This window comes from Python bivittatus, unplaced genomic scaffold (genome assembly GCF_059951505.1).
Source record: "Python bivittatus isolate LINGU-HERP-01145 unplaced genomic scaffold, Pbiv_v1 ctg000200_np1212, whole genome shotgun sequence".
Lineage (NCBI taxonomy): Eukaryota > Metazoa > Chordata > Lepidosauria > Squamata > Pythonidae > Python > Python bivittatus.
Window position 1 is genome coordinate 8,587,325 of NW_028277040.1, and position 27,523 is coordinate 8,614,847.

Here is a 27,523-nt window from a genome sequence, read left to right on the forward strand (position 1 = left end):
CAGCTACGAGGCTAGAGGATGGTGTTTATTTTGAAGAATTATGGAATCAGTTCTCCACGTTTTTAAATGATGATCTGTATACTATGGAAAGTAGGAACTATGGCTTAAATGTCCTAGAAGTACTTGCTTTCTTTGTTGATAAACTTGTTTTTTTAAAAAAAAATAGCAACATATGACATAATCAATATTACAAACATGATTATTTAAAAATGTGTTTTCTTCTAGCCTTCTTTTTGGTCTCTCTTCTCTTCCCCTCCCCCCCATCATTTTCAGCCTTCTTTCTACAGTTGTGAGGGCTAGAAACATAAAAAATAAGAGCCCCACTTCCTCATTTTAAGAAAAGAGGCACAAAAAGTTCTTAAGGAAGCACACACTACACTTTTCTTTCTTTGCTCTTTTTTTTGCTAAGAGTTGTGTGATCAAAATTTAATTCAAGTTTTGCCATTATGTGATAATTCTTGTCAAACAAATCTTTAATTAGAATAAATGGTTCAAGTAAAGACTTGAAAGAGTAGTTTAGCAGAACTAGTAAGTTCCTACAAATATTAAAGTATAGGCTACTGCAATTCAAAAATAATCACTGTAAACTGTACCTATAGAGATCAGATGTACTTGTCAAGATTCCATTAATGTGCATGTCAGAATTCAGCATTATAGCCACTCTTTTTTTAAAAATCTGCTTTCTTCACTGGCTTTTTTTTTTAATTGGCAGGAGCTTTATTTTAATGGGGGTGTACTGGGTTTGTAAAAGGGACAGTTCTGTGAGTGAATTACAAGTTCATACTACTACCTGGTTAATTTCATGTTGCTGTAGATTTCCAGTCTGAACATTTCTTTTAGAGGCCTTTGCTTGAGTACAATTAGAAAATAATTTTCTGTGGCTAATTTGACTAATAGCAGATTCCCAGTCTCTTAAAACATCTATCGCACATTATAATTTTTCTCACAGATGCTGACATTTTTCTGCACTGAAGATGTGGGTGAGGAAATATCCTTTAACATATATTTTGAGTAGAGTTATTTTGAATCATTCTCACTAAAATCTCTTAATTTGCCTACTCATGTATTTGCTGGAATTCCTGCAAAATGTCAATGCAGAAACATTCAAATCCTTTCAAAATTATAAACATCAGATTAAGCAAGTTGTTGCTGAAGGACCATCAATTAAATACCTAAGATATATATTTCCATACAGCTTCAGTGGTGACAGGTGACCAGCAGTGTTTCAGTATGGATTACTGTTAATTTCTGCTTTCACTGTGAACATTCACACACCATTTTTAGTGGTCTTAAAATTAACAACTTTCAGTTTCTTAGTATCTTGGAAATTACAACAGTAAAACCTAGAAAATTCCAGTTTCTGTGTACTTTCCAATAGCAAGTTCATCTTTTTTCTCTTTTTTGCATTATTTTGTTATTCTCAAAAAATTGTAATTTAGATTATGAATTTGTAGATTGTTATTCACAAGGAATTTGTAGTTTAGGGTTCCATTGGTACTGCAGATGCCTGTTATGCTAATACTCCATTTAATCAAAAACTGTTTTAAGCCTTTTGTGTGGCAAAAGCTTTGAGTCTATGAAAGGTTTTGTGGAACATGAGCTGAACAGTGTTCTTCACCAGTCCCTATACATATGACAAACAGTTTTTGAATTTTCTCTGATGCACACACCAACCTGGTATTTCTGGAAGTGATTACCGTTTTTTCAAAAATACAGTAGACATATGTAGATGAAAAACCTGTATTAAATACAGCAGTTACGCTCCCTACTTACTGAAATGCTTTCCCAACATATGAATGGTATTCCTCAGCAGTACTTGTCTCACCTTGCGCCTCTCTGATTTCCTATGTCTCTGTTATGTCTTACATTGTGCCAGTGAAGAGTAATATGCTGGTGGATGCTTTTCTTGGCATCCACCAGACTTTCTGCCCTGCTTAGTGTTTACAGAATTAAAGATCCTTAAAACAAATTACCAACTTGTAACATCATATAGTATTTAGCACCTAGACACTATTTATTTCCAACCTTTTGTATGCCACCTATTCTTATGAATCGAAGCAGTACATTCTTAGAAAATAAAAATGATGGATGGCTAATACTGTTTTGAAATTGTGTGCACCCCCCCCGAAAAAAAAGAGACCAAGTTAAACGGCAGTGGTAGAAAGAATGCTAAGGTGTTGAAAAGAGTGACAGGGAACAATCTCATCTTATCCTATTGGGCAAATGAGTGTTTATGACTGGCCGCACCTTCCATGATAGAAAACTGCCCATAACAGCACTTTTATGTAAGAGTCCACAATATGTTCTCAGAAGTTCAAACATGTTGCTTACCCCTGGTCCTAAAATATGTTGTCTACCCCTGCAATATATTATGTTTCTCCAGTTGTACACACAAATATCTTAGTTTTTCCCCTTAAGTAAGGCTGCAGGCATGGTATAATGCATAGCCAAAAAAGATTAAGAAAAAACACCTAGTGATTCACACAAGAAGAACCCACAAAAGAAAGAAAAATTAGGTCTATTTTGTACAGTGTATTTGTCACAATCACAGTAGGAAATCTTCCATAAGTTAACAATGGAATTGCAAATTAGATAGGGACTACATAAACACATGCTCTGATTTCTCTTTGGATCATATAAATCTGTGTGAACACACAAATTATATATGGAGTATCATATCATTTTTAACACTCATAAAACGAGCGCCAGATGTACCTGATTTGTACCAGAATGAATAAGCCTATATTTCAGTGCTTGGGTTTAACAAAAATACCTATTAATATTTGTTTGATTAAATTCTCTTCACATGGGGCATCTTATCACAATATTTGATTAAATTCTCTTCACATGGGGCATCTTATGAAGCTTCTAAACATATGAGCTCTTTCAGTAAATACTTAAATAGTTTGACTTCTAGTTTTCATGACTGCTACTGCTGACCTAAATATTAAAAAGTATATAGTTAAAAAGTATAATATATAATGTTAATTTCTGTTCTCATCTCCCTTCCTTTACCTCTAGGGGGTTCCCAATCCACCATGTTTTGAATGCTTGTGCTTATTAAACAGGAAAATTGGAAGATTAGCAAAGGACTCTTATATTTTACTATCAGATACACATGATTAAGAGTCATTGTTCTTATAAAATGTGGCCGGAAAGCTTAATTGCCTAGGTTTTTAAATATCAGAAATGGTGACGATATTGACAAAACTGTGTATAAAGAAATCACTAGCTAAGTACTCTGCAATCATCTCTTAATGTACAGGCAACAAGATTTTTATTTGTTTTATTTATTTTCTGTACCTCTTAAATTGCAATGCTTGCAGAGGTTACAGAAGCAGATTTTCCCATTTTTTAAACATTTTATTTTAATAGGTAATCTGGTGACAGGATCAGTGTTAGTAGCTCAGTACTTTAAGGCAGTATATACATTAGATTAAAACTGATTAAATTTCATAGATGTTAGGACTACTACACCCAACCTATTTCCTGATTGTATGGACAACCTTCTCTTCCTTTAGAAAGCACAATTTTCATGGGGCTTCCCAAGAGTTATTCATCCTATCCTAATTAGTCTATTGTTGCAACCACAAGTCATACACAGGCATAATATATAAAACAATAATGATTTAAAATAGAACTTCAATATTTAACTTATTAGTCTGTAAACCTAATATATATACATATACATACATACACACACACTAAAATTAATCAGCAGGCTTGAAAATTTTAAAAATGAGTTTTAAATTTCATCTTAGAAGGTACGTTCTCCTTTATCCATCCATGGCAGTATCTTTTTTGTATTGCTGCTGATTGCAACCAATATGCCATCCTAGACACACTTGTGTATGAGTAAATTCTACTGAGCTCAGTGAGACTCACTTCTACATACAATTGGGCTTTTGGATATTTTTAATTGGATGGTAGGCTTTTCCAACAGTGCATTCATTTATTTATAATGGATGTTCAGATAAAGTGAGGAGCAACAATAAGACAAGCACCCCATAACGTCTACTCTCTTGATATAATATTGTTTAGAAGGTATTCCCATTTTACCTTAAACATCCTAGTGGGTTCTTGAAGAGATAGTGTCTGGGGATATGTGGAGGAGAATCCTGCACTGCATTTATTTTCATTATAAAAGGTAGATTTCTGATCCAATCAATGTCCAGCCCAGTTTTGAAATTAAAAACCTGGGACTGAATCTGGACAGGAAAACTTTAACTTACATTAGCAAAGGAATGGGGCAATGAGACCCCTTCCCTTTCTTTTCCTATTGAAAAATTCTGGTACACTTGAACCAGCACCAGGTTAAAGAACATTTGTTTTCTTTCAGCCACCTTTTTCACTTTCTAGCATGTTTTAAATCTACTTTTATTCCCAGTGCAGATAGTGTGGGCTGGGGGAAAAAGGATGGATACTAGCCAGGCACTCCTTAGTTGTCAGTCTTAAAATTTCAGTGCTTTTATCTATGCAAAATTCAGTATCAGCATTTTTAACACAGAAGTCACTGTTTTGGAATTTTCAGTTTCCCTCTGCTACAACCTCCCTGAATAAATCACACAACTACTTGAGGTTTTTTTAAACATAAAAAGGAGGTTTATTTATTAATAATTCATGAGTTCTCATCGAACATGCACGAAGCAACGGTGCTATTCAATAGAGAATACTGTCATCATCTGTCACTGTTTTATTTGACATTTACACTTTTTTTTTGCTTCATACTGAAAAACTTTCTCAGATAGCACAGAAAGATTATTTCAATTAAAAAGAAACACTGCAATGCATATTACACCTTCTCTGTTGATAGTAATTTCTTGGTAGGGAATTGTGTGTCTTGCTTAAAGGTTCCGTAACATAATGTTTTCAATATTAGCCTCTCATGGCACCTGAAACCCTTTTGGTTGATAAATATATGATCCTGAATGGGTAGGTGATAAACTGCTTGAATAAATAGATTGAGAGCTTACAAGAACTGTGAATGAAAGGTAGATTTGCTGAAGAAAAATATCCAAATAGCTTGGGAAAAAGAGAAAAAGAAGGCAGATAATAGCTTTTTGTGAAAGAAGTTGATATAAATGAATTGCCATTGTTGATGTCAAATAAATATTTATAAACAGCATCAGAGACAGGAGGGAGTGCCACAGTGGTATAAAATTGCAAGCATGAAGAAGGCATTTAGCACAATAACATTATAGAGTTAAGAGGGCTTAAGCAATTTCTTGCTAATATTAGGCTCATGAAAATCTTTCTGCTCTGTAGGTTAGTTATCATTTATAAAAATTGCAGAACCAGCTGATACATTCATAAGCTAATTATTGTAGCAGCTGGGTGTACATGGTGCAATATGTCTGAGGCTATGAAGTATCACAGATTTCTTGGGTCCTGCTGTGGTTTGTGTACATGCATGCCCAGGCTGTAGAAAGCTAGATCCCTTAATCTGATCAGCCAAGCAAAGAGTTTCTGGGGAAACTGGATTTCTCTTTCCCTAAATAATAAGAATGTGATTCACCTTCAGAACTAAGCTTTGCTAAATATGCCATTAGCGTATGTCCACTGGGGAATCAAGTCATTCTCAGGTGTCCTAAGGATGGGACCTCTGCCTGCTAACTTCCTGTGCTAGAAATTAATTTGGTTTGCTCATGTCTTGCACACATGGTCACACAACAGTCTACTTCATTCCTTAATAGCTTCGTGGTCAGGACCTTGCAAGGTGCTGGGCAAATTGAGCAAGATGCTTCCTAAAGAATAATGGCAGAGAGCACACTGTCCATAATAAGGCCTGTAATGTCAGGCTAAGTGACGGTAATGAGTGCAGATTATAGGAGTGCTTATCAATCAAATACAGCTGAATGTTGTGTGAAATATTCGAAGATCATAAGGAAGAGGGGAGCAGTCAACTGTCACATTTCTCTTTTCAAGCTGAACATTCTGAAAATGCAACAGCATCCTCAGACCAGAAGATTTCTGGGTCTAGATCACTCAAAACATGGACTTGGAGCAGCTGTAGGGTTTTTCTTAGCCTCTGTAAAAATAGGGGGGGGGGGAAGAAACAAGGCTGCTGCCTCAGTTTTCCAAGGGAATGTGTTGAAGCCATACTTGTTCAAATAATTTGTATGTGTTCAGTTGGAAACTTGGTTGAATCAGTAAAAAGAGTGCAGGAGGAAGAACTCCCCCCTTCCATGTTCTATTTTACATTTCAAAAAAAAAATTCTTTTGTATGGAGGAACCCCTGAGAAAACACTTTAGAGCTGAGAGTTTTAAAGGTCTGTTTGCTTGTTGCTTTCTTATTAAAGAGACATGGGATTTTGTGCGAGGAGAAGAGAATGTGGGAGTCAGCCATCACCTGATTCTGTGGTTAGCCACGTACCATGCAGAATAGTAAATGCAGATATTTATTCCAAGTAAATGATTAGATATCTTCTTTTCATTTCCCACCACTCCTAGCTTATTGCAAGAAAAGATCAGGTCTGCACAACTGTGGCCTCTCACTTGTAAAAACAAGGCAGTGTTGTGTTACAGATTAGTTTATAAATCCCCCGTGGCTTCACAGTTCAGTGCCTACAGCTGCTGCAGATGGGCCTGGCTTTTTGTCTCTTCACTGTGCTGCAGCCGGCAGTTGAAGGAGAAAATGGAATGATCAGGTTATTAACATGTAGGCCGTGAGGAAGAGGCTGCACAATGAGAACAGCTGGTGTGGCTGTCTTGGCTGATGCAGCGGAGATAATCAAATCTTGCTTTTCTTTCTTTCTTCCTTTTTTGGGGGGGGGGGATAAAGGCAAAAAACGCAGTGGAGAGTTAGGCACACAATCACATGATATTATGCAAAGTTTTTCTAGCCCCTTCATCAGGAGTCATCACTGGCTAACAAGTTTTTGTTTTACCATAGTCTTTCCAAGAGACACTAACAAACCTGTCTATTTAGATACTGTCATATGTAGACATCCTGAACAACAACACCAATTTTGTTGAAATTACTCAGATCCCAATGCTTTAAACAGGACAAAGCTATTCTTGGGATTTTGCTCATGCTTCTAAAAACTGAAGTGGTCACTTGACATTTTGGGCTGTAAAACTGTAAAGCTAATATGTTTAAAAAGTGGTAGACGTTTTCTTCATTGAGTTGCATTTTTTTCTTGTAAAACTCTAAGAAAGAATGTGTTAGTCACTGATTTTCAAGAGAGTGCTACCTGCCAGTGTAAAAAATGTTTTACCAGGTTTGCAGGATACTGTAGTAATAAGCACATTGGGTATAAGGAGATCTAATCTCCCCTTTTATGTAACTGGCTGAAGCTGCAAAGAGTTTTTCACCAATGAGAAGTATTGTCTTCACGTATTCTGAGAAGATTAATGGAGTGTGTCATCTGTCCTTTGCTGAATTTGCCTAGGGAAGATCAAGATTTTGAACAGTATTTTGTAGACCAATTGTAGGCTGTAGTGATCCTGTGACTGATATGATGAGTCAACACATTTTAAAATATTATAAGGTAGAGATTGTATGGGTTCCATGTGTTTTGCTTGCTAAAACGCCAGGTGAATTCTTTCTGTGTCTTACCCTTGTGCCCTTCCAATTTGTCACATTTCTTTAATTAACTTAAACTATTTTTAGCCTAAGTTTTAGCAGTCTGGATATGATGATTGGGTATTAGAACTGTCAGTCAAAGCAATGTAATGCTTTGGTACATCCTCCCAGTTTATATTTCAGAATAGGGAGGGATGAAATATAAGAGGAGAGAGATTTGGTAAGTGAGGCTGGAAGGATGGGTCTGGAGGAAGTTTGAAGTCCTAGCCCTTGGAGAACCTCTATCTGTCATAGTGACAGGTTTATGAATATATATATATATTTAGTACCAGGGAGGGCATGGATTGACCACCTATAGATACATTGCAATATTAAAGGAATATATATATATATATATATATATATATATATATATATATAAATAAATATAAAGAGGGGAAAAATGAACGCAGTTCCAAATCAGGGAAAGATTTGATAATGGCAGTGAAACCAATAGATCCCTTAAAAATCTCCCTACATTATTGTGATTATACTTTAATTCTGAAGGAAAAAGCAAATATAAGAAAAAGGCTCTAACAATAAGGAAGATACATGGCACTGGATACCTGGGAATTAGCAGTAAAGTATGCTCCCCCCCCCCCATCCAGTTATTTTTCAAGGGCTTCCTGTCTGGGTGCCAAATTCTATTTGTTATAGCATATAATGTTAGCATATAACTTTTCTTTCATAATTACTGTAAAAATTATGGGATTAAATTTCCCTTTCCCCCATCTCAGAACACCGAAATTAGCTTCAACTAGATTTTTTAAAAATGTCTTATTGTATGATTTATCATTATTGGGTATACAGGGAATGTATATAAATAGCATATATTGTTCAATATATCTGAATCAAACTGAACACTTCAACTCTTATTTTCCCTAGTTGAAGGGATTTCAGATAAAAGAATGTGTCTTAAGTTGAATCCTACTATTTGGGATGCTGTAGAAATATAGTCACCCAACTGAATAGTTTGCAAGTTTTAAACTGGAGGTGTTATCTATGAACACATTGTAGTAAAAAATCTGGAAAAAGTTTTTTTTTCCCAATGGCACTCAAGGCTCCTATTAAACTACTATATTCATTACTGGTTAACAATGCATATCTTTTGACTTCTCTGCAGGGTTGGCTGTGTGAGCTGCTGCGTTGGAAAGAAAACCCAAGCCCTGAAAATCGTACACTTTGGGAAAATCTGTGCACCATTCGGCGATTCCTCAATCTTCCTCAGCATGAGAGGGATCTTATCTATGAGGAAGAGTCTAGGCATCATCACAGCGAACGTATGCAGCATGTTGTCCAGCTTACTCCTGAACCTGTACAGGTCAGTGCTTTAATTATCCAATTTAAAATGATTCTTTGTCCTATTTTATGTATTTCAATCCATTTCTATCCCACCTGTAACCTGGGAGCTCGAGGCAGCCAACATAATATTCTTTCCTTCAATTTTTCCCCTCAACAACAAACTAATGATATAGATTGAACTGAGGGGGGTGATGGGCCTAAAACCACTCAGTAATTTTTCATGGCTGAGACTGGATCTAAGCCTGAATCTACCTGGTTGTAGTCTAATGTTCTACTGGTACATCATATTCCACACCACGTTTTGAAATCACTAAGTTATTAGAATAAAGAATGTGTTAAGGAAAAAACCCTAAAATAAGAAAAGTGTATAAAATCAGAGGTATTTCTAAAAGTAGAGAAACTGTTTCCTTAACCCAGATTTAACTTCACATGACTATTAAAGAAATTGTATAACAATTTTAGTTCAGAGGAAAATTATTGGCCTTGAATGCAGGGTCTAATTGTAGCTGAAGCCATGTTTAGAGCTAGAGATTGTTTAGCAGTTCACCTGGATAATTTAATCCACTTGGAAATCTCTTTGAATGCATGATATTTCTGCATTTTATCATAGTTTCTTGTACTGCTTTTGGAAAATGATACACTTGTGTTTGTTAGCCAGTTACAGAGTCTTGAATGAATGACTTTTGATTGATTGATTGATTGATTGATTGATGAAATATGAAGAAAAACATTTAGAATGAGTTTGTGGAATTTTGGAGATTCTCCAACAGCCATGACATAGTATATCTTTCTTTTTATGGTCTTGTTGCATCAGTCAGTTTTTACTGACTTCAAATATTGTAAATGATGCATAAGTATTGAAAAAGTAGAATAGATATCTATATATTTATTGTTCAATAAAATATATCTCCCATATGTTTTCTAATCGAATGCTTTGCAAGCGGTATTCTTAAATGAATTCATTAAGCAACACATATAGAGAGAGACTATGTAGATGGAGGTTTCCATTATTTTCTTATCTATATGTATACTTGCAACCATAAAAAAATGAAAATATAGATGTAGCCATAATATCTAGATTGTAATTGCACTGCAATGTGAATAATGGCTGTCAAATATGATCTTACACCCCTCCATTATCCTATCCTATCTAATCTAAGGCTATTAATAAGTAATAACTATTTGCATAATGATAACTTAAAATAATAAAAATAAAATGCCTGATTTCAAGTATCCTGCAACGTTCTCGCTTGGGACCATCCACTTGAAGTGATGAATAATAACCTTATCCTTGCCTCATTTACAACCAAATCTTAATTCCATTCTTCAATTGCATTCTCACTGAATGATAAATTTAATTTAGTAACACTATTTAGTGGAATGTTAAATGGGGAGAGATATTAAATATAAATAAATTTTATTGATTTAACCAAAATTAATCATCAAACTCAATTGTGAAAAATGTTATTTAGTGTGAAGGTATTAGGATTAGCTAAATGTCATCTTTATTACTCCCATTATTGTGATGTTATTTTGTATATAGTAAAGTAAATGTTATAAATTATTCCAACTTGTATGGAAAAGACAAAAAATGTTGAGATAAATGTACTGTATTGCATCTTCTAGATTCTATCATAGAAATAAGTGATTTTCAAACTTTTTCAAATTGTGGAACCTGTTAATTTAAAAAAAAGAAATTCCGGAACCCCTGATTAAGAGGCAAAGCTCTAGTGACAGAAAATTGGCTGTGTTCAAGTAAACTTGTTTTTTTTTTAACCCTTTTTCTCTCAAGAACTCCATCAAGTTCTCAGGAACCCTAGGGTTCCACAGAACACATTTTGAAAAGCCCTGGTATAAATAAATTGGTGTAGTGGTGAAAGTGCTGGCCAAGAAACAAGGAGACTGTGAATTCTAGTTCTCCCTTAGGCATGAAAGGCAGCTGGGTGACTTTGGGCCAGTCACTCTCTCTCAGTCCTACCCACCTCACAGGGTGGTGGTTGTGGGGAAAATAGGAGGAGGAAGGAGTGTTAGGTATGTTCATTGCCTTGAGTTACATATATTTAAAAAAGCGGGATAAAATTTTTATTTATATATATACAGGTAGTCCTCACTTACCAACCACAAATGGGACCGGCAACTCTGTCACTAAGTTGTACAGTGAAAAGTCATGTGACCATGCGTGACTTATGATGCCAGTTTGTCAGTTACAGCTGCAGCCGTTAAGCGAATCACAGCAAGTCATTAAGTGCAATGTCACATGACTGCGACGTGCGACTTCTTGCTGGCTTCCCCATTGACTTTGCTTGTGGGAAGTTGGCTGTGAAGGTCACAAATGGTGATCATGTGACCACGGGACTCTGCAACCATCATAAGTGCGCACTGGTTGCCAAGCACCCGAATCATGATTATGTGATCACAACTGCAGCGGCCGCAACTTTGAACAGTTGCTGAATGAGTGGTTGGTCAGTGAGGACTACCTGTACACACACACACATATATGCACACATATCCCCTAAAGCACTGGTAAGGAAGAGAGAAGGGAAGATGGTATTAAAAAAAATAATTAAAAAGGTGCAGCCAATCATAAAAAGATTTACCACAATTTTTGTTGTATGTTAATTCACTGCAAGATTAATAACATAAACAAAGAAAAATCTTGCTCTCGACTGCATTATTTTTATCTATCTGCTTTTTTTGAACTTTTCATTTTAAGAAAAAAAATTAATTCTATGCATAAATTGGCCAAATAAAGCAGTAGAGCTGAGGAATTTTTCTGCAAAATTGGAGTTTCTATTGATTTTACTATTTCCTCATATAATACTATTTTAAATAGAGACATCAATAGAAACTCCAATTTTGCAGAAAAATTCCTCAACTCTACTGTACATTGGAAGTTCATGGAAAATATAAGTGCATATACATACAGAACAGACAAAAAAAACCCTGCAGATACCATTGAACATGAATCATGGCTATTTCCCTTTCAAAATGGTATTAGTATAAACCTTAAGAAGAGGGAATGCCAAATGCATTCATGTAATGTAATATAACTAAGTTCATTTAAAGATGAAACTGAATTAAACAGTTATACAGCATACTGAATACCTGCAAGACTTTTTTAAGGAATGCAAATAGTTTAAATAATGTAATAATTATATTGGTGGTTGCCTGCAAAGCACAATACAATATTGTTTGACTCAGTAAAACTGTATTGACAATCTTGAGTGATGTTAGCTAATATGCGCTTCTCTGTGTAATGCAGGAGAATCTATTTGCACAATACACAATATGAATTCGAGTGGATATGCTGAGTCAGTTTATGTGTGCTGAACCCGACATCCTCTGTTTTCCTCACCAACCTCATTATATTTATTCTCTGTCTTTCATTCCAATAACATTTTGTTTGATAGTTTCTTCTGAAACAAAGTTCTTATTGATTTGTACTTTAGTTTACTGGCACTATGCAACCCTACGTCTCATGTTCTTTTCTCATTTCTACTAATCATTTAGAAGAGCAACAAATACTGCCAAAATTGCATGCACAATATTCTTAACATAGTAAGAACATCTCTGTGAAAATGTCATTCTCAGAAATTCGAAGTATTTGATTTTCCGTGAATTGTTCCAAATTCCCAATTTTTATGCCAGAAAGCTTATTTTAGAAACTTTTTTTAAAAATAGGGATGCCCTGTTACATCAGTGGATTACATTTCTGATCCATACCTATCCTAAGTTTTAACTTGTTCTTTTTAAAATTAGTCCAGGATGAGTAACTATAATACAAAAACCCTCAGCAGCAACATATTAATAAAAATAAAATCAGTAAAATAATTGCAGAGAGAGAAAAAAAGAATTAGAGTGACATACGCACATTTGGAACAAAGAAGCAGTGGTTGTATTTGAATGAGAATGTGCATCACTGTGCATGTCTGTTAGCACTGCACTACTCTTAATAGGGTGTGCATTCATATGCATAGCCCCATCCAAAATGAGCTCAACAGGTCATGCACAACTAGAGTTCCAGGGGTCCTCCAACAGAACAGATTATCTAGATTTAAGTCTGGCTTCAGGGCTGAGTTTGTAAGTGACACAGCTTTTGTCTCAAAGGTCAGTAATCTACATCAGTGTATTTTCTTCCTTCATATTATTGATTTCTTCCATATTATTTAACATCTACATAAAACTGCCGAGACAGATAATCTAGGAATTTGGGATGTTTTTTTTACCAATATTCATTTGACATATACCTTGATCTCCTCATTTATTACTAGGATAGCTGATAATCTTCTGAATCAGTGTGTAAAGGTAATACTGGGCTGGATGAGGACAAATAAGTTGAGAAGTCAGGCAAGATCCTGGACTAACAGGAGACAGATTCTGGAATTAGAATTCACCCTGTTTTGGATAAACTAGTTCTCCTTCTCTGAATGATTTGGGACTCTATTTTGCTCCTGTTTATTTAAGTGGTGGGTAACAGTGCCACCTTCATTGGTGTCCACTGTGGTTGTTTCTTAGGAGGTCAAACCTGGCCATTGTGACACATGTATTAGCTATAATTAGACTGGAATATTGCAATATATTATGTTTGGTATCACTTTTGCAAAGTTTTCAGAAACTGAAACTGGTCCAACTGGCAGCATCACATTGCATGTCCCCTGTAAGACATACATTGATTACCAGTTTGTTTCAAGGTACAACCATAGGATTACCCCACAACATGATTGGGGGGGGACCCAGTAACACCAATAACTCTAAGAGCTACACCAGCAAGAGTGGGAGCTCTTAGTAACCTCACCCTTTCCTGTAAGGTCAGAAAAGGGAAGGCTGAAGCTAGAATTTATCCACAGTGGACTGGAAGACAGGAGAACTCTGCAGGTATGAAAGAAACCAATTCTTGTATGAGAAGGAACTCCAAAATCAAACCCAAATGGCAAACCATTTCTGTATTGTTGCCAAGAAAACTGTGTGGACATGGCTGAAGCTTTTACACAAGTGCCAGATAATGAGACCCACAGGTCAGAAAGTGCCCCACTAGTTACTGGGAAAGATTTTTCAACTTTCATGAATACATCTGGAAGTGATGATGTGGCCAGACAAAATCCGCAAGGAAGTCTGAACTTCTGTTTCAAGGACATATATAGTCAGAAGGAACAGATTCGGTATACTTACGTGAAACATAACCTGAGGCATTGTGAAAATTGAAATGGAAAAAATATTCCCAAATTTTCAAAGAGGAAAAGATCCGAGTGGCTTTCAGAACAAGCTATGATGATGGCCAATGAAAGCCAGAAGATTAAAGCCTTGGGCAACAAGAAAGATGCAAGATGAATGAACTGAGACTTCCTGTGCCAGGCAAGAAAGGACAAAGAAAGATGTCAATATCAACAATATCAACTAAGAGAGCAAAATAACAAGAATATAAAAGAAATCACAGAAGAATTTATAGCTAAGGTAAGAATTCAAAGGAGTAGCCCCAAAACAAATCTAATAAGACAATAAAGTAAAAAGAAAATAGACTATAAAGGGATAATAGAATGACAGAAACTTTAGCAGAGAGAAAATTTATTCAGGAACCAGTTTCACTAGAAACTGTATGACAGGCAACAAGACCAACTATATGAGGAGAAAAGGCAGTTAAAGCTAAGCAGTAAGGCAGCAACTATACAGACCTAGAGATGTGTATATGCCTGTACTAAAGAAGGGAAAACCAAGAGAATGCACACATTTCTGAACTACCAGCAGAGATTTGCTTATGATTCCACAAAGAAGGATAGAGGCATACATGCAGAGACAAATGCCAGATTAATAGGCAGGTGTTTAAGAAAAAAAAACCAAGGGACCACGAGATCAGCTAGCTAATATAAGAAACATAATGGAGAGAATAAGAAGAGTTTCACTGACTACAGCAAGGCTTTTAATTATGCAGGTCATTTGCCAGAATATGGAATATACTAATGACAATGCACGAGCCAGAACACCTGATTATTCTTTTACGGAAACTTTACAATAAACAAGCTGTTACTGTAAGAACTGAATTTGGAAAAACAGAATGATTTATAGAATAGGGAATGAGAAAGATATGTATCTTGTCTCCATATGTGTTTAACTTATACTGTGAATATATCATAAGGATGGTAGGATTAGAAGAGATAATAGCTGGAATCAAAATACCAATAATTTTGAGATATTGAGATGAAACCACTTGGTTAGTCAAAAGTAAAGACTTAGCATTATGAACATATAACTGGAAAGTAAAAAATCTGTTAATATTTAATGTTGATGCTTAATTTCAGTATGCTTAACAGTGCATTACAGTTAGTGCGCTTAACAGCTGATCACAAAGAATTGGTCAATATTTGTTTGCTTTCCTGATTAAAAAAAAAACACAAAAAGGAATTGTTTGCTCTCTTGGACTCAAGAATAAAATTGAGCAGTCACTGGAGATATAAAAAAGATTATTCCTAAGGAGGAAGGCAATGACAAAGGATATTTCTATGACAAGAAAGATAATTGTAACTGAAACAATGGATTTTCAGATGTTTCGTTATCAAGCTAGGTAACAGCAGCAGCCTGGGGGAGTGGAGTTTGCTGGCTGTTTATATGTGGTAGCTTGCCTACTAGCCTTGATTGGGGTATTTTTTCATCCTTGATTGCTTTCTGAGTGGAGTATTATTTCTTCTTTGAGCTTGTTTATATGGTGCTCATTCCTGCTTATCTGAGTATCGGTTAATAGGTATGTGATGGGGAGCAGTATGTTTAGGACTGTCCTCTGTTCAAAAAAGGAAGCAACCAGAGGTCATGGAAAGGAAGTCAGGTTCTAGTTTAACCTCAGGCACAGAAGTTCGCTGGGTGACCCTGGGCCAATCATTCTCTCTCAGCCCCATCTATGTCACAGGGTTGTTACTGTGGGGGAAAATAGGAGGAGCGGGTGCCTTGAATAAAAGGTGGAATATGAATCTAACAAACAAAGGGTAAATAATAAATGTTCAACTTAACTTTCCTCCTAGGAGCACTGTAAGGATAAAGTGGGGTGATTCCAATGTCTTTTACCTCTTTGAACAGCTTAGGTGATATCTAAAGATTAAAGAATTTGGCTTGCAAAATTATTTAAACCCCTAGAAATATATGGTTTATAGGGGGTAAGTTTAGGCATGAGTGCAAAATATTTTAAGCTAGCCTATGAGAAGGAAGCTGAGGGAAACAGCTGAAAGACTGGGTGGGTTTTGTTTTGTTTTGCCATATTCCTATTTCTGACCTTGCCATATCAGCAGGTATAATATGTATCAGTTTGCAAATGGATTTTCAGACAGAAGAAAGACTCCAGACATACACAGATGGGTCTGTATGATCTAAAGTAAATATCATCTAAAATTTCCCAGAGATTTTTCCTAAATAGGAGAAAAAATTAGCTACAAATACATTCATGCCTTTCTTTTCAACTGAATTTATACATTGTGTAAATGCCTAAGCTTCCAGGTAGACAATGCAATGGACACAGGGTCTTTAAGTAAAATAAAATATTTAAATTCATGATGTTACCATTTTCCAAGCTACACAAATTTGCTCTTGAGAAACAAAGCACTACAGAAATCCCAGCATGCATTGTTTGCATTACAATTTATAAAATAGTTTTAAAATATACAATGCAGGAAACCATTACATAGTTAAAACTTGGGGGGGAACTAGGCAACAGATTAAATTGCTAATTAAAGGCAGAGCTGACAGTTATACATTTAGCTTAATGTTGTCTAATATTTTCCAGTATGTATGACTCATTCTTGAGAGTTAGGGAGATATAAATATCCTCTTTCTTTAGGAATATCCTGTCATAAGTTCCATATTGCCCAGCCTGACCCCTACCTTAAAAAAAATCAGATGCTTTCTCAAATGGCTGTAAATATACTTCCCCCCGCCAATATTGAGTACAGTATAGTGTATTTTTGCCTTTAACGTGCTGGTCCAGTTTAAATATTTTGAGAGAGGGCTTGTTGGGGCTCAGCAGTTTATAGTTTTAATGAAGGGGATGCACAAAATCAAATGAAATTCTCAAACAAAATTATTGTCTTTTTGCTACAGTTGAATTGCCATTTTTTGCAATTTGATGCCTCACTGTAGAGAAATATGTGGCTATGCATGTGGTTCACATTTTAATGAATGTTTGACCACTGCATTTTTAATAAGTATCATTTGTACATTTTTGACAGTATATAGAAGCTTAAAATATTTGTTCCTGCAAGCTTTGCACGCATATTGACAAAACCAATAAGCTGCAGATTACAAGCACTGAGGCCATTTATATTTGACTTTGAGACACCCAGTAGAGTTTGTTATAATAGTTATTACAATTGCAGTAAAACCAGAAATTTACTGTTGAAGCCAAACATAATTGTTTCTGATTAACATGGATACCAAATGCTGCAGATTTTTATTAAGAATATGGATATAATTGTAGTATAACTTATATTGGAAGGAAGAGAAACACCCTTAGTTCTTTCTTATTTTTATTATTATTTCATTGTATCCAGAAAACAATAAAATATTCCAGACAAGAAATATTTTGTCATTTTTGAAATCGTTCCTTCCATATCTTCTGTGATCTCTCACAGACTTCACATAGGACATTATATGATAAATTTCCAGTAATGTGATTTTTCTCCAATTAAGATTTAAATGCAAAATTAAAGTGTACATCAGATATTATTAATTAATGCAAATGAAACAATATTGACATAAGTTTGTGTCTCATGCTGTTCTTCTATTCACCTAAGACTCTACTGTGGTGGTGGGTTCTATGAATTAAGGATAGAAAAAGACAGCATAGAAAAAAATTGCATTTTCTCTTAAGTTTCCCCATGTTACCTCACATGCTGTTCCAGTGTCTTGCAAACTGTCCTTAGAGGATTGAATATATGTCAGAGGGCTTAAAAAATGCCAAGTTTTTCTTTATGGGGCTAAATTTTTGTGATAAAATTCTCAGTTTTCTCTATTTATATATATATAAAAAATAGTAATGAATATTGAAAAAAAAAATTTAGACAGGAATATTTTACAATAAAGTAAGTTTGAAATAATGTATTCATGCAAATTTTAAATAATTACGATTGATACAAAATGGAAAAAAAATGTGAGTGAACACACACTGGAAATCTGTTTCTAGATATAACATAATTTCTCTGCAATTTATTTGGTTTCAGTTTCTGAGCATCCATAGTCATTCATTTCTAGAAAACTGCTGGAGGCAAAATTGTACAAAATCAATATTTCCAAATATGAATGAAGTAGGTTTAAACCAGAAAAGCAAGTATCTGCCAGTGCTTGAATCTTACTTTATTTTTGTATGAGTCTTAGCAGGATGAAAAAATAGACTGTCTCTGAGACATACAGGTCTAGCATGTGTTAATGATACTTTTCTAGATTATCCCAAGGGAGATAGGGAAAATCTGACACTGTGGAAGGCTGGTAGTAAATTTTTCTGTGATGAGATAATTAATTTACTATTTCAATATGTAGTGGGTTTTTTTTTCCATAAATGTACATTTTATATAAAATTGGGCTTCTTAATTTTTCTTAATTAGCAGCATGATTTGAGTGCTGTAATAATCCAATAACATATTGGAATAGTTATTTATAATTGCTAGTGGAGGTTTATTGCTTTCTTTTAAAAATATAAAACAGGAAAATTGTAATTTTTTCCAGTTTTCTTTTTAATAAAACATAACTTTAAAAAGCTAGATCTTTTCAACAGCTATATTTTTATTGAATAACACTTTTTCTCTTCCAAATTGATTGGAGTTGCTTCTTAACTGATATGCACAATATAAGTTTTTGGGGAGAGAGGGCATTTTACTTTGTGAAACAGAAATTTAAAATTTGTCTTTGGCATATGTTATCTCTTTGAAAAATATTCCCTAGAATGTTCTTCAAAAGGATAGCAATCTGCTTTGAATTTAGAATTAATCTTCATTTTTTTTTTCTAAGGTTGCACTCTAACTTTTCAGTTATCATTCACTGTGCTATTTTTTCAAAAGCATATATCTAAAATTATGCAGACTTTTTTTTTGCAGGGTAGGTCTTCATAAATAGAAGCAGAATTGTGCTTTTTGACCATACTTCACATTTCACCATATAATCCCATAGGTTATGTTATGTACCTGAGAATGTATGAAAACAAAAGCCCTCTTCAGCCATTATTTCAGTGATTAGCCTCTCAATACAAGAGGGAGGGGCTACATATCATCAACCCCTCTGAATCTGGAGAGGGGCCTTCCTACTGCAGAATTTCCCTGTCTGAAGAAACAAAGCTTGAGCACTTGTCCTACAGGTAGAGGTTGCATGTTGTAATCATGTCTGAAGCATGTTATGAGAGGGTTGCTTCTACCTGCTTAGGCTATATGCAGGTGGTATATTAAACGTGTACAGAGCAGAGGATATATTGTTCAGTGATAGAGTTTGATTAATCAGGCCATTACTGAGTAAGCAAAATGTATTTGAGATCCCAGGGATGGGGTTGGGGGTAGGGGTGGAGGTGGGAGGAGAGTTCCTCCTCCTAAACATTGTCGAGTTTATTCACCTCCAAGCAAGACTCAACAGCTAGTCTGCTTTTGTTAAAAAGGTCAGGATAATGCATAGTTTATTTTTTGTAGTAGTTTAGATCAAAAGTTCCTACTCTTATTATGGTAAAGCCCAAGGAGTTGTTTATCCTAATGTTCATACAGGATTATGATGCTGTTGTAAGTAACATTTAAATGCCCACAGTAAAAAAATGTCCTCCGCATGCAGTCACTGTTTTCCCTCAGCAGTTACAGGCTCCCTAGGAAGGATCTATGGGATTGACCCTACTCACATACTGTAAGGGTTTTAAATCTTACATTAACCCACACAAAAACAGTCATCTTTAGCTTCTGTAACCTATAAGAGGCACCTCAGTCTTATTGTGGGTTGATCTGATCTGCCTGTCATGAAAGATTTTGCTTTATCTAATTTTATTCTACTGTTCAAGTTGAGTATTTTAAATTATATACACTATTTTATATATACAATCTTGTATTATATAAAATTTATTGTGTTTGCTCTGATTGCTGTATTTTCCAGTGGCTATAATGCTGTAAGAAGCTGAACAAGGCACTGACTTTTGTGCTTTTTTCAACTGTTAGCGATAAAATGAGCAAGAGCCAAGTGTCAGACTGAATAGAACGAAGTTGCTTTCCCCATATATTTTGGTTGCCTATGATTTTGTGGAATTTTGTATAAGGCAGCACAAGTCATTCATTATAAAATGTGGAAAGCTATAAAAATAGGGGTATATAATCTGAGATGGAGAAACTACTACTTTTGTTTACTGTAGCCATTATTACAGCTATTCTGTCAGCAGAAAATTGTCTAGTTATTTTAGGTAGTGAGTGCCTTTGTAAATGACATTTACCTGCTTCAGATGAGATCCACTCCAGTTTAGAAGCTGTACCTAGGAACAGACCTTTTACTTGGAAATATCAAAAATAGTCATTCTCACAGTGTCAGCTTGTTTCTCTTAAAATTGTTGATAGACTATTTGGAAGGCATTTGATTATATAATAATATCAAGTTAGAATTCTTTACTTTTTTTGCGGGGGGGATACTGTAGACATTCCCTCCCACTCTGCTTCTAGCTCAGGCATCAGGACTGATGGTAGTATCTGAAATTTAGAACATGTGCTCTCCCATAATTTATATGGCCGTGCATCTCACAAACAAGTAACCCTGGGTGGCACACCAGGCTAAAAACAATTAATAAATACCAGATTATTATTATTATTATTATTATTATTAATACTATAAAAACTATAAAATACAGAAAACTAAAAAACAAATATCAGGTGAACAGAGGATGTTAATAACAGTAGAGCCACCTCAATATCTCATCAGTCCCCTGGAGTCCCCAGGCCAGAGGGCATAACCAGGTTTTGAGGGACTTCTGGGAAATCTGGAGCCAATCTCACGTTGGGAAGGAGGATGTTCCATAAAGTGGGTGCCATGGCAGAAAAGGCCTGTCGCCTAGGACCCAGTAAATGGAGCTCCCTAGCCGACGGAACCCATAGCATGCCCTTTCTGTTGGATCTGCTGGAATAGGCAGATATAATCGGGGAGAGGCATTTCCTCAGATAACCCAGCCTCATGCCATGTAGGGCTATAAAGGTCAAAACAAGCACCTTGAACTGGACCCGAAAACAGACTGGTAACTAACGCAGCTTGTGGAGCAGAGGTGTAAAGTGTGTTGTTTGAGAAACACAACTGCCCATGCCACTGCATTTTGTACCAGCTGAAGCTTCTGGATATTCTTCAAGGGCAGCACCACGTAGAGGGTATTGCAGTAATCTAACCAGGAGGTGACTACCGCATGAGTGACTCTGAGTAGAGCCCCTCAGTCTAGGAATGGGTGCAACTGGTTACTTAACTCTAGCCAGTCTTTGATTTTACAAGCCATGAGCTTCCAGAGGTTTGCAGACCTTAGGATGCTACTTGGATACCCTTGAACTGGCAATAATTAAGGAAAGTTTACCAAAATAATGACTGTTTTGCTTATTTATGTCTACTGTTTATTGAACAACAAATAACTTTAATTGATTAAGACTCTAAGAAGAGATATGGTAACTTCCATTTGGTCTTTAAAATATGTCTATAAATAGCCCTCCAGCAGTTAAGTGCTAAGTAATTATTAGTATTTATTTTTTATTTTCTCTCCTATTTTCCTTCATCCTAGCAGGAAATAATTTTGTGTCATTTTGAAAGTAAAAAATGTTTGCCCTATGGGATTTAAAATTTGTAATAGTCTTCAATAAATAAAATCAGTTCTAATAACATAACTGCTTTCACTTGGCACTGCGGTCTAGACTCACTGCTGCTGCGGAAACATAAATAGTAATGGCCCTCCAAAGGCTAGTTCCTATTTGCTAAATATATTTGGCTAGCTTTGCATTCCTTGGTGTGCAGTCATTAATACAATTGTCTTTGACAGCATTTAATGAAAGTGCTTTACTATTAAATTTATGAAAAACTTTTCTTTTTATATTTATTTGAGACATTGAATGCCAAAGATGTGAACATCCCTTTAAATAATTCTCTCTCTTGTAAATTGTTAATTAAATTTAACTTAGTGTCTGCTTAATGTTGGTGGGAGAAATGAAAAATCAATACCCTGGATTAAAATCAACTTTTTCTTTGTAAATGTTTATGTTTAGACAACTCCTTATCAAATTGAAAGAGCTAATTCCCAGAGAGAGAATATGTATGTGCCTCCATCTAACTGTCTCTGAATTCAGAGAGACAAAATGGTAAATGGTTCATGAATTTACAATTCTAGAGTATGTGTGCATGTGTGTCCTGAAGATCCCTTCTGCTCAATCTCAAAAATGTGATAAAATTTTATCCAAGAAATTGGGAATCGTTGTGTAAGGATGCATGCCCCTCAAATATATATTAAGAGAGAACTACTGTACACACTACCATGCTTAGATTGTAGAATGAGAAAATAAAAGTTCATATATTGTTCCTTTGAGTGAGGTGGAGCATTACCAATATATAAAACTAGTACATAGATTTTAAATGGCAAATAGAGTTTTAAAGGATAGTCCTAGACATATTTATTAGTCTGTGCATTTTTTATTTTTCAGATAAGTGTGAGGATTTCTATTATTTCATTGTGTCTTAATATATGAGCATTTGTCGGGAGAAAGAGGGGGAGCAGGGTTAGTTTAGCATTAATAAATTATTGACATTTTAATGTCTTGGCACCTGGACAACCCATAAGGCTTAATAAACAGGAAGCTGCCTAATGTGAGAGCAGTCAATAGTATATTCAATCAGAACCTTGCAGTTAATTGCTAGCTGACCTTAGAGATTTCCTTTAGGAATCTATTTTCCCTTACCTGAGATCAAGAAGAACTAATAAGGCATTTAATATTCAAGATATTACTGTTGACATGTGAAAACGGGATGTGGGAGTTTTTGTGCAAACTCTTACATATAGGGGATAGGAAGTATTTTCTGGCAAAAGGAATGGAGATTTGAGAATATTATGTTTATAATCCAAGGAGTTAACTGTGAATAGAGTTGCCAGATCTAGGCACTGAGAGCACTATTTTACCTTCAGATTTTATATAGAGTAGAAAATTTGGAGTGGTCCAGAATCATTTTTTTTTCTTGGGGCAGAAAATCAAAATAGAATTCCCTGCAATAGTAACAATATTCCCTCTAATATTGTGATGCCTTTCAGAAGCAATCACTTGATTTATGGTAGATTTGAGTGACCTCAAACCTTTGTTGTCTTTGAGTAGGTAAAGGAGGAGCAAGCAACTGCATATTTTCTGCATCCTTTGAAAAAAAGAATTCCTGAATAAGGTTACTAAAAAAAGTGAGAATAAAACAAAAATAAAGTGACTTACAAATGAGCCCAAATGAGCTCATAATCCAAAAAAGCTGAGGACTATATATTGTGCTAATATATGGCAAAATGGTAAAATTAATTTGACCAACTAACTCTAGATATATTTGAAATGTGATCAGCAGGTGGGCTTGAATGAGAATGTGTATAGGAGAAACAATCTGTAGGACACATATGATAACAAGGAACTTGGTTTATTTTTATAACCAGTTGACATAACTTTACATGATCTGCATAAACCATAAATATATAGATATTAAAGAGTCTAGAACAAAAAGCTAAAAAGCTATAAAAAAAAGTCTTATGATGGTAAACACAATATTCAGTAGATTTACTAGTAATGTAACAGCTTTTATTTCAAAACCTTTTGATGACTTACTTCTTAGGGTCCAAAGGCTTTTGTATAGTTGATGCAAATTTCTTTTGGCATTGTCCATATACTATGGAAGTCATTAGATCTTCTACAAGAGTAACAAAGAAGATACTATTTTAGAAGGGGGTGTGAAATTATGCACTGTTTTGTTATAGAAACAGTTCCAGCTTCTGCAGGGACAATCCAGCAAATTGGGAATGAATAATACAATTAAATTAAATTCATCAGATTTTCTATTTCTTCCAAAGGAGTCAAATTCCAACAGTCCTAGTGCTGTACTGGTAGGACTGCATTGATATCTGTGTGACAAATGGACTTCTAGCAAAAGGACTAAATACTGTGATCCTTCCCTCCCTATTTTAGAAGATGCTCTCTAAAATATGCATAAGATTTCAAAGCTTAAGCAAGTGTGGGACAAGGAGTCAACATTCTTAGAAAGTGGCCAGAGCTAATCGGACAAATTCAGACTTTAATAGAGGGCAGCAAACTAAGTTATAAAGAAAACATTCTTCAGAATCTTTATACAGAAGTTGATAGCTGGGTAAATTTAAAGAGGCTTCTGAAAAATCAGAGGATCCATGTAAAAAACTTCTAGCTGTATAATAGTCTCCAGCACAATTCCTTGTAGAAAAAGGTGGAGGATTTCTTATGCCGCTAATTTCAAAATATAACCTAATCTAAAGGGACCCAGTATGACTTGTATTTTAAAATAAGGTTGCAGAAGAGCAACAAAACTGTAAAAGACATGGGATGAAACCTTTGTCGGAGTTAAAGCCAAAATATGTTGGATGCTTAGAACAATGACAAAATATATAAAATCTTACCTACTAGAAGTTCCTGAAACTATAAAAGGAAAGTCAAAGTTTAAAACAGGGAAGTCCATTTAACAGAATATCTCTCAGGGGATGCAAATTGAGAAGACAGGAAGACTAGTTAATCCCCCAAAGGCAAGACCTCTAAGTGACAAGTCAACTTTACAATATCATAGAATTCCTATTTTAAAGCAAATAATGCAATTGCTGTAATCTGACTGTAACCTATAGCATTGATAAAAAAATAAGACTGCTATGTATATATTCACTTCAGTAATTACTTCATTATTTGATTTCACATGTCTAATTGCTATAAGTGAAAGAAAGTCTCAGATCTTTTAGCATCGCTTTGTTTATGATTGCATTCTGCAAAGCTAAAATGGCAATATTTAAATACAAACTAGGAAGAATTTCTTAATGAATTCTACTAAAAGACACATGTGTTCCATTTTCCATTGAATTGCCAATTTTGGTAGAAATCAACCTGGCATATAGAAGCCTTGGGTCACACTTTGATCACTTCATGGCTGGATTACTACATTGTGCTCCATGTGAGGCTATCTTTAGTGATAGCTGAGAAGTTACAGCAGGTGCAAAATATAGCAGCTAGATTATGAGCTAGGGCAGCCCATTCTTGTAGAATTACACATACTGTATGTTAAGGTCACTGTACATATTGGCTTCTGGGCCCAGTTCAAAATGATGTTTATTACCTATATAGCTCAGCCTTGGGATATATGAAGCATCACCTTACCAAGCATAATTCTGCCTGTCTAGCATGAACATTGAGAGAGGGCCTAAAATCCTTCCTGCCTGTGGCCTGTTATCTTACAAGTGTCATGGCTTATCCAGAAAATGATTATGGCTACTCATCAGTATCTGCAGGGGAGATTGGGGGAGTAGAATGGTGAAAGCAGAAATGTGTTATCATAAGCCCTGCCTCTTTTGTTTGTGCATCACATTGCACACTTGTATAAAAGGTGTACAGCTTGCAGTGTGACACAACTGTTATCATTTTGATGAAATTATCAAGTTCCAAGGAAGCTGCTGTGACTAGTCTAATGTTACTTTAGGATTTCCTGCAAAGGCTTTTTCCTTAATCTTCTATCTAATTATCCAAGTAGAGATGCTAAGATTAAATCTGAGATCAGCTGAATACAATGTATGTATTCCTATACTAAGCTATGGCTCCCCTTTTGACACCGAGCAGTGATTTTATTCATTATGATTCAGGTAGATAACATTCACAGAAAATGAATGCCTTGAACATTCTAGTATATAAAATTACCTAGGAGAAGTGCTGATTTTTTAAAAAAACCCTTCAAAGAACTTCAAAGAAGTCTTAGCAACATTTTAAGAGGAGAGGCATTTTAAATAAATAATCCCAACACAGAAATCCTGCACTGATGAAATTAAATTTATTGTATATCATACCTTGGTTGTTCAATTTTCTATGATACCAGTGTTTGTTTTCTGAAGCAATTATTAAACCTTTTTTAAAAAGGCAATACATGAGAAATGCCAGTAGCATTTTAGTTACAATATTAAAGGAAAGCTAGATGAAAGTGAACATATATATATATATATATATATATATATATATATCAGACTTCCTACCATTTTACACGCTCATATTGATTTCTTTTGACACGGTCTTCATTTATTGAGTACTTTAACTCCCCTGCCCATAACAGTACATGCTGCTAGCAATTGTAAAAGGAAGCCAAGTTATATTAAACCTGCCTGAAGTCAAAATGTAATCTAACATCTGTAGTCTGTAATTTGTCATCACTTCATAGATAGGTTTTGTCGTTGTTGTTGTTTAATAACAGTTTGAATTTTCCTGGGCCTGTAACCATAGGATACTGTATCGTTCAAAAAACTGATGGAACTAAATCACTGTATTTAATGTTGTTATATTAAATCAAGGTGCAAAACCATTGCTTCCAACTCTAAGTATTTTTGGCGTCCTTATGAAGTTCTCGATTGTTAAGCTAAAGGACAAAGGGCAAAATCAAGTTCAACCACTTCTTGAAAGGAAAAATGAGCGCAGGTGCAAGTGATCATTCCTTGCCATGTTCTAGGAATGTTAGGAAATAGAGCTTCCTAGCAACTTCTAAAGGGTCTTGGTAGGACGTGCCAGCTAATAAATCAAAATTTGATCCTGTTGCCCCCACAGCCAGGTTACAATTGCATTAAAAGTTGTAGAATACCTACCAAAACGTTGTTTTTATTACTATCTTCACTCTATAAATTGCAGCCATGATACAAGGTTACAGAACCTGCGGACATTTGTTTTGAGAATATCTATAGGCTGCACAGTCTTCCTCAGCATTAAGGGAAGTTTGGAAATGGCAGCATTTAAAGATCTTCTCTTATTTATTTTTCTATTTAAAACATGTATACACTTTTTTCATGAAATATCTGAATCTGATTTAGCAGTCAAATGTTAAAACAATACTAAAATCACAGTAAGATAAAACAAGATAGAACATGCCACTATAAAATACAGAAATACAGGAATAACTGGATGAGCTGCTTTTGTGTGTGTGTGTGTATGCGTGCGTGCACATGTACCCGCTGCTTCAAATCTTTTGTAAATCCACTTCACACAAAAGGTTTTCCTCACTACAGCCTCATTGTATACTATCATGTTTTATTTTCAAGTGTTGTTCTGTTGTTGTCACTCAGAATTTTCAAGGGATTCCAAAAGCTTCTAACAAAAAATTAAAATCAACAGCGCCATTAATAAGTATAGCAAACGAATAACATTAACCAGTAACCATATGTTTCATAGCTAAAACATGGATCTGAAAGGATACTATCTGAAACGAATCTTATGAAGAACTTTCTGTGGCCAGGGCAGTTACACAAAATGGGCCCTCATTTCAATCACCCTGAAAGCCTGGAGAAAAGAAATCCCAAGTACAAGTCATTCAGAAAAAGATCAGGCAACCTTCCACCTTTTTTGTAGTTGAGAACCATGCTTATTTAAAAAACTAATAATTTTCTTTACCTTCAAAATTTGGTGGCATTACTTGTTGAAGCAAAGCTAA

At 35.1% G+C, this 27,523-nt stretch overlaps 1 protein-coding gene across 2 annotated transcripts in view; it reads left to right on the forward strand.

Annotated features, from left to right (window-relative positions):
- SATB2 (SATB homeobox 2) overlaps positions 1 to 27,523 on the forward strand; it is a 136,905-nt gene that overhangs the window by 102,342 nt on the left and 7,040 nt on the right. For both annotated transcript variants that reach the window (XM_088135673.1, XM_088135672.1), the window contains one exon: positions 8,688 to 8,885. In XM_088135673.1, coding sequence (XP_087991799.1) covers positions 8,688 to 8,885 — 198 coding nt within the window. The remainder of the gene's footprint in view (positions 1 to 8,687; positions 8,886 to 27,523) is intronic.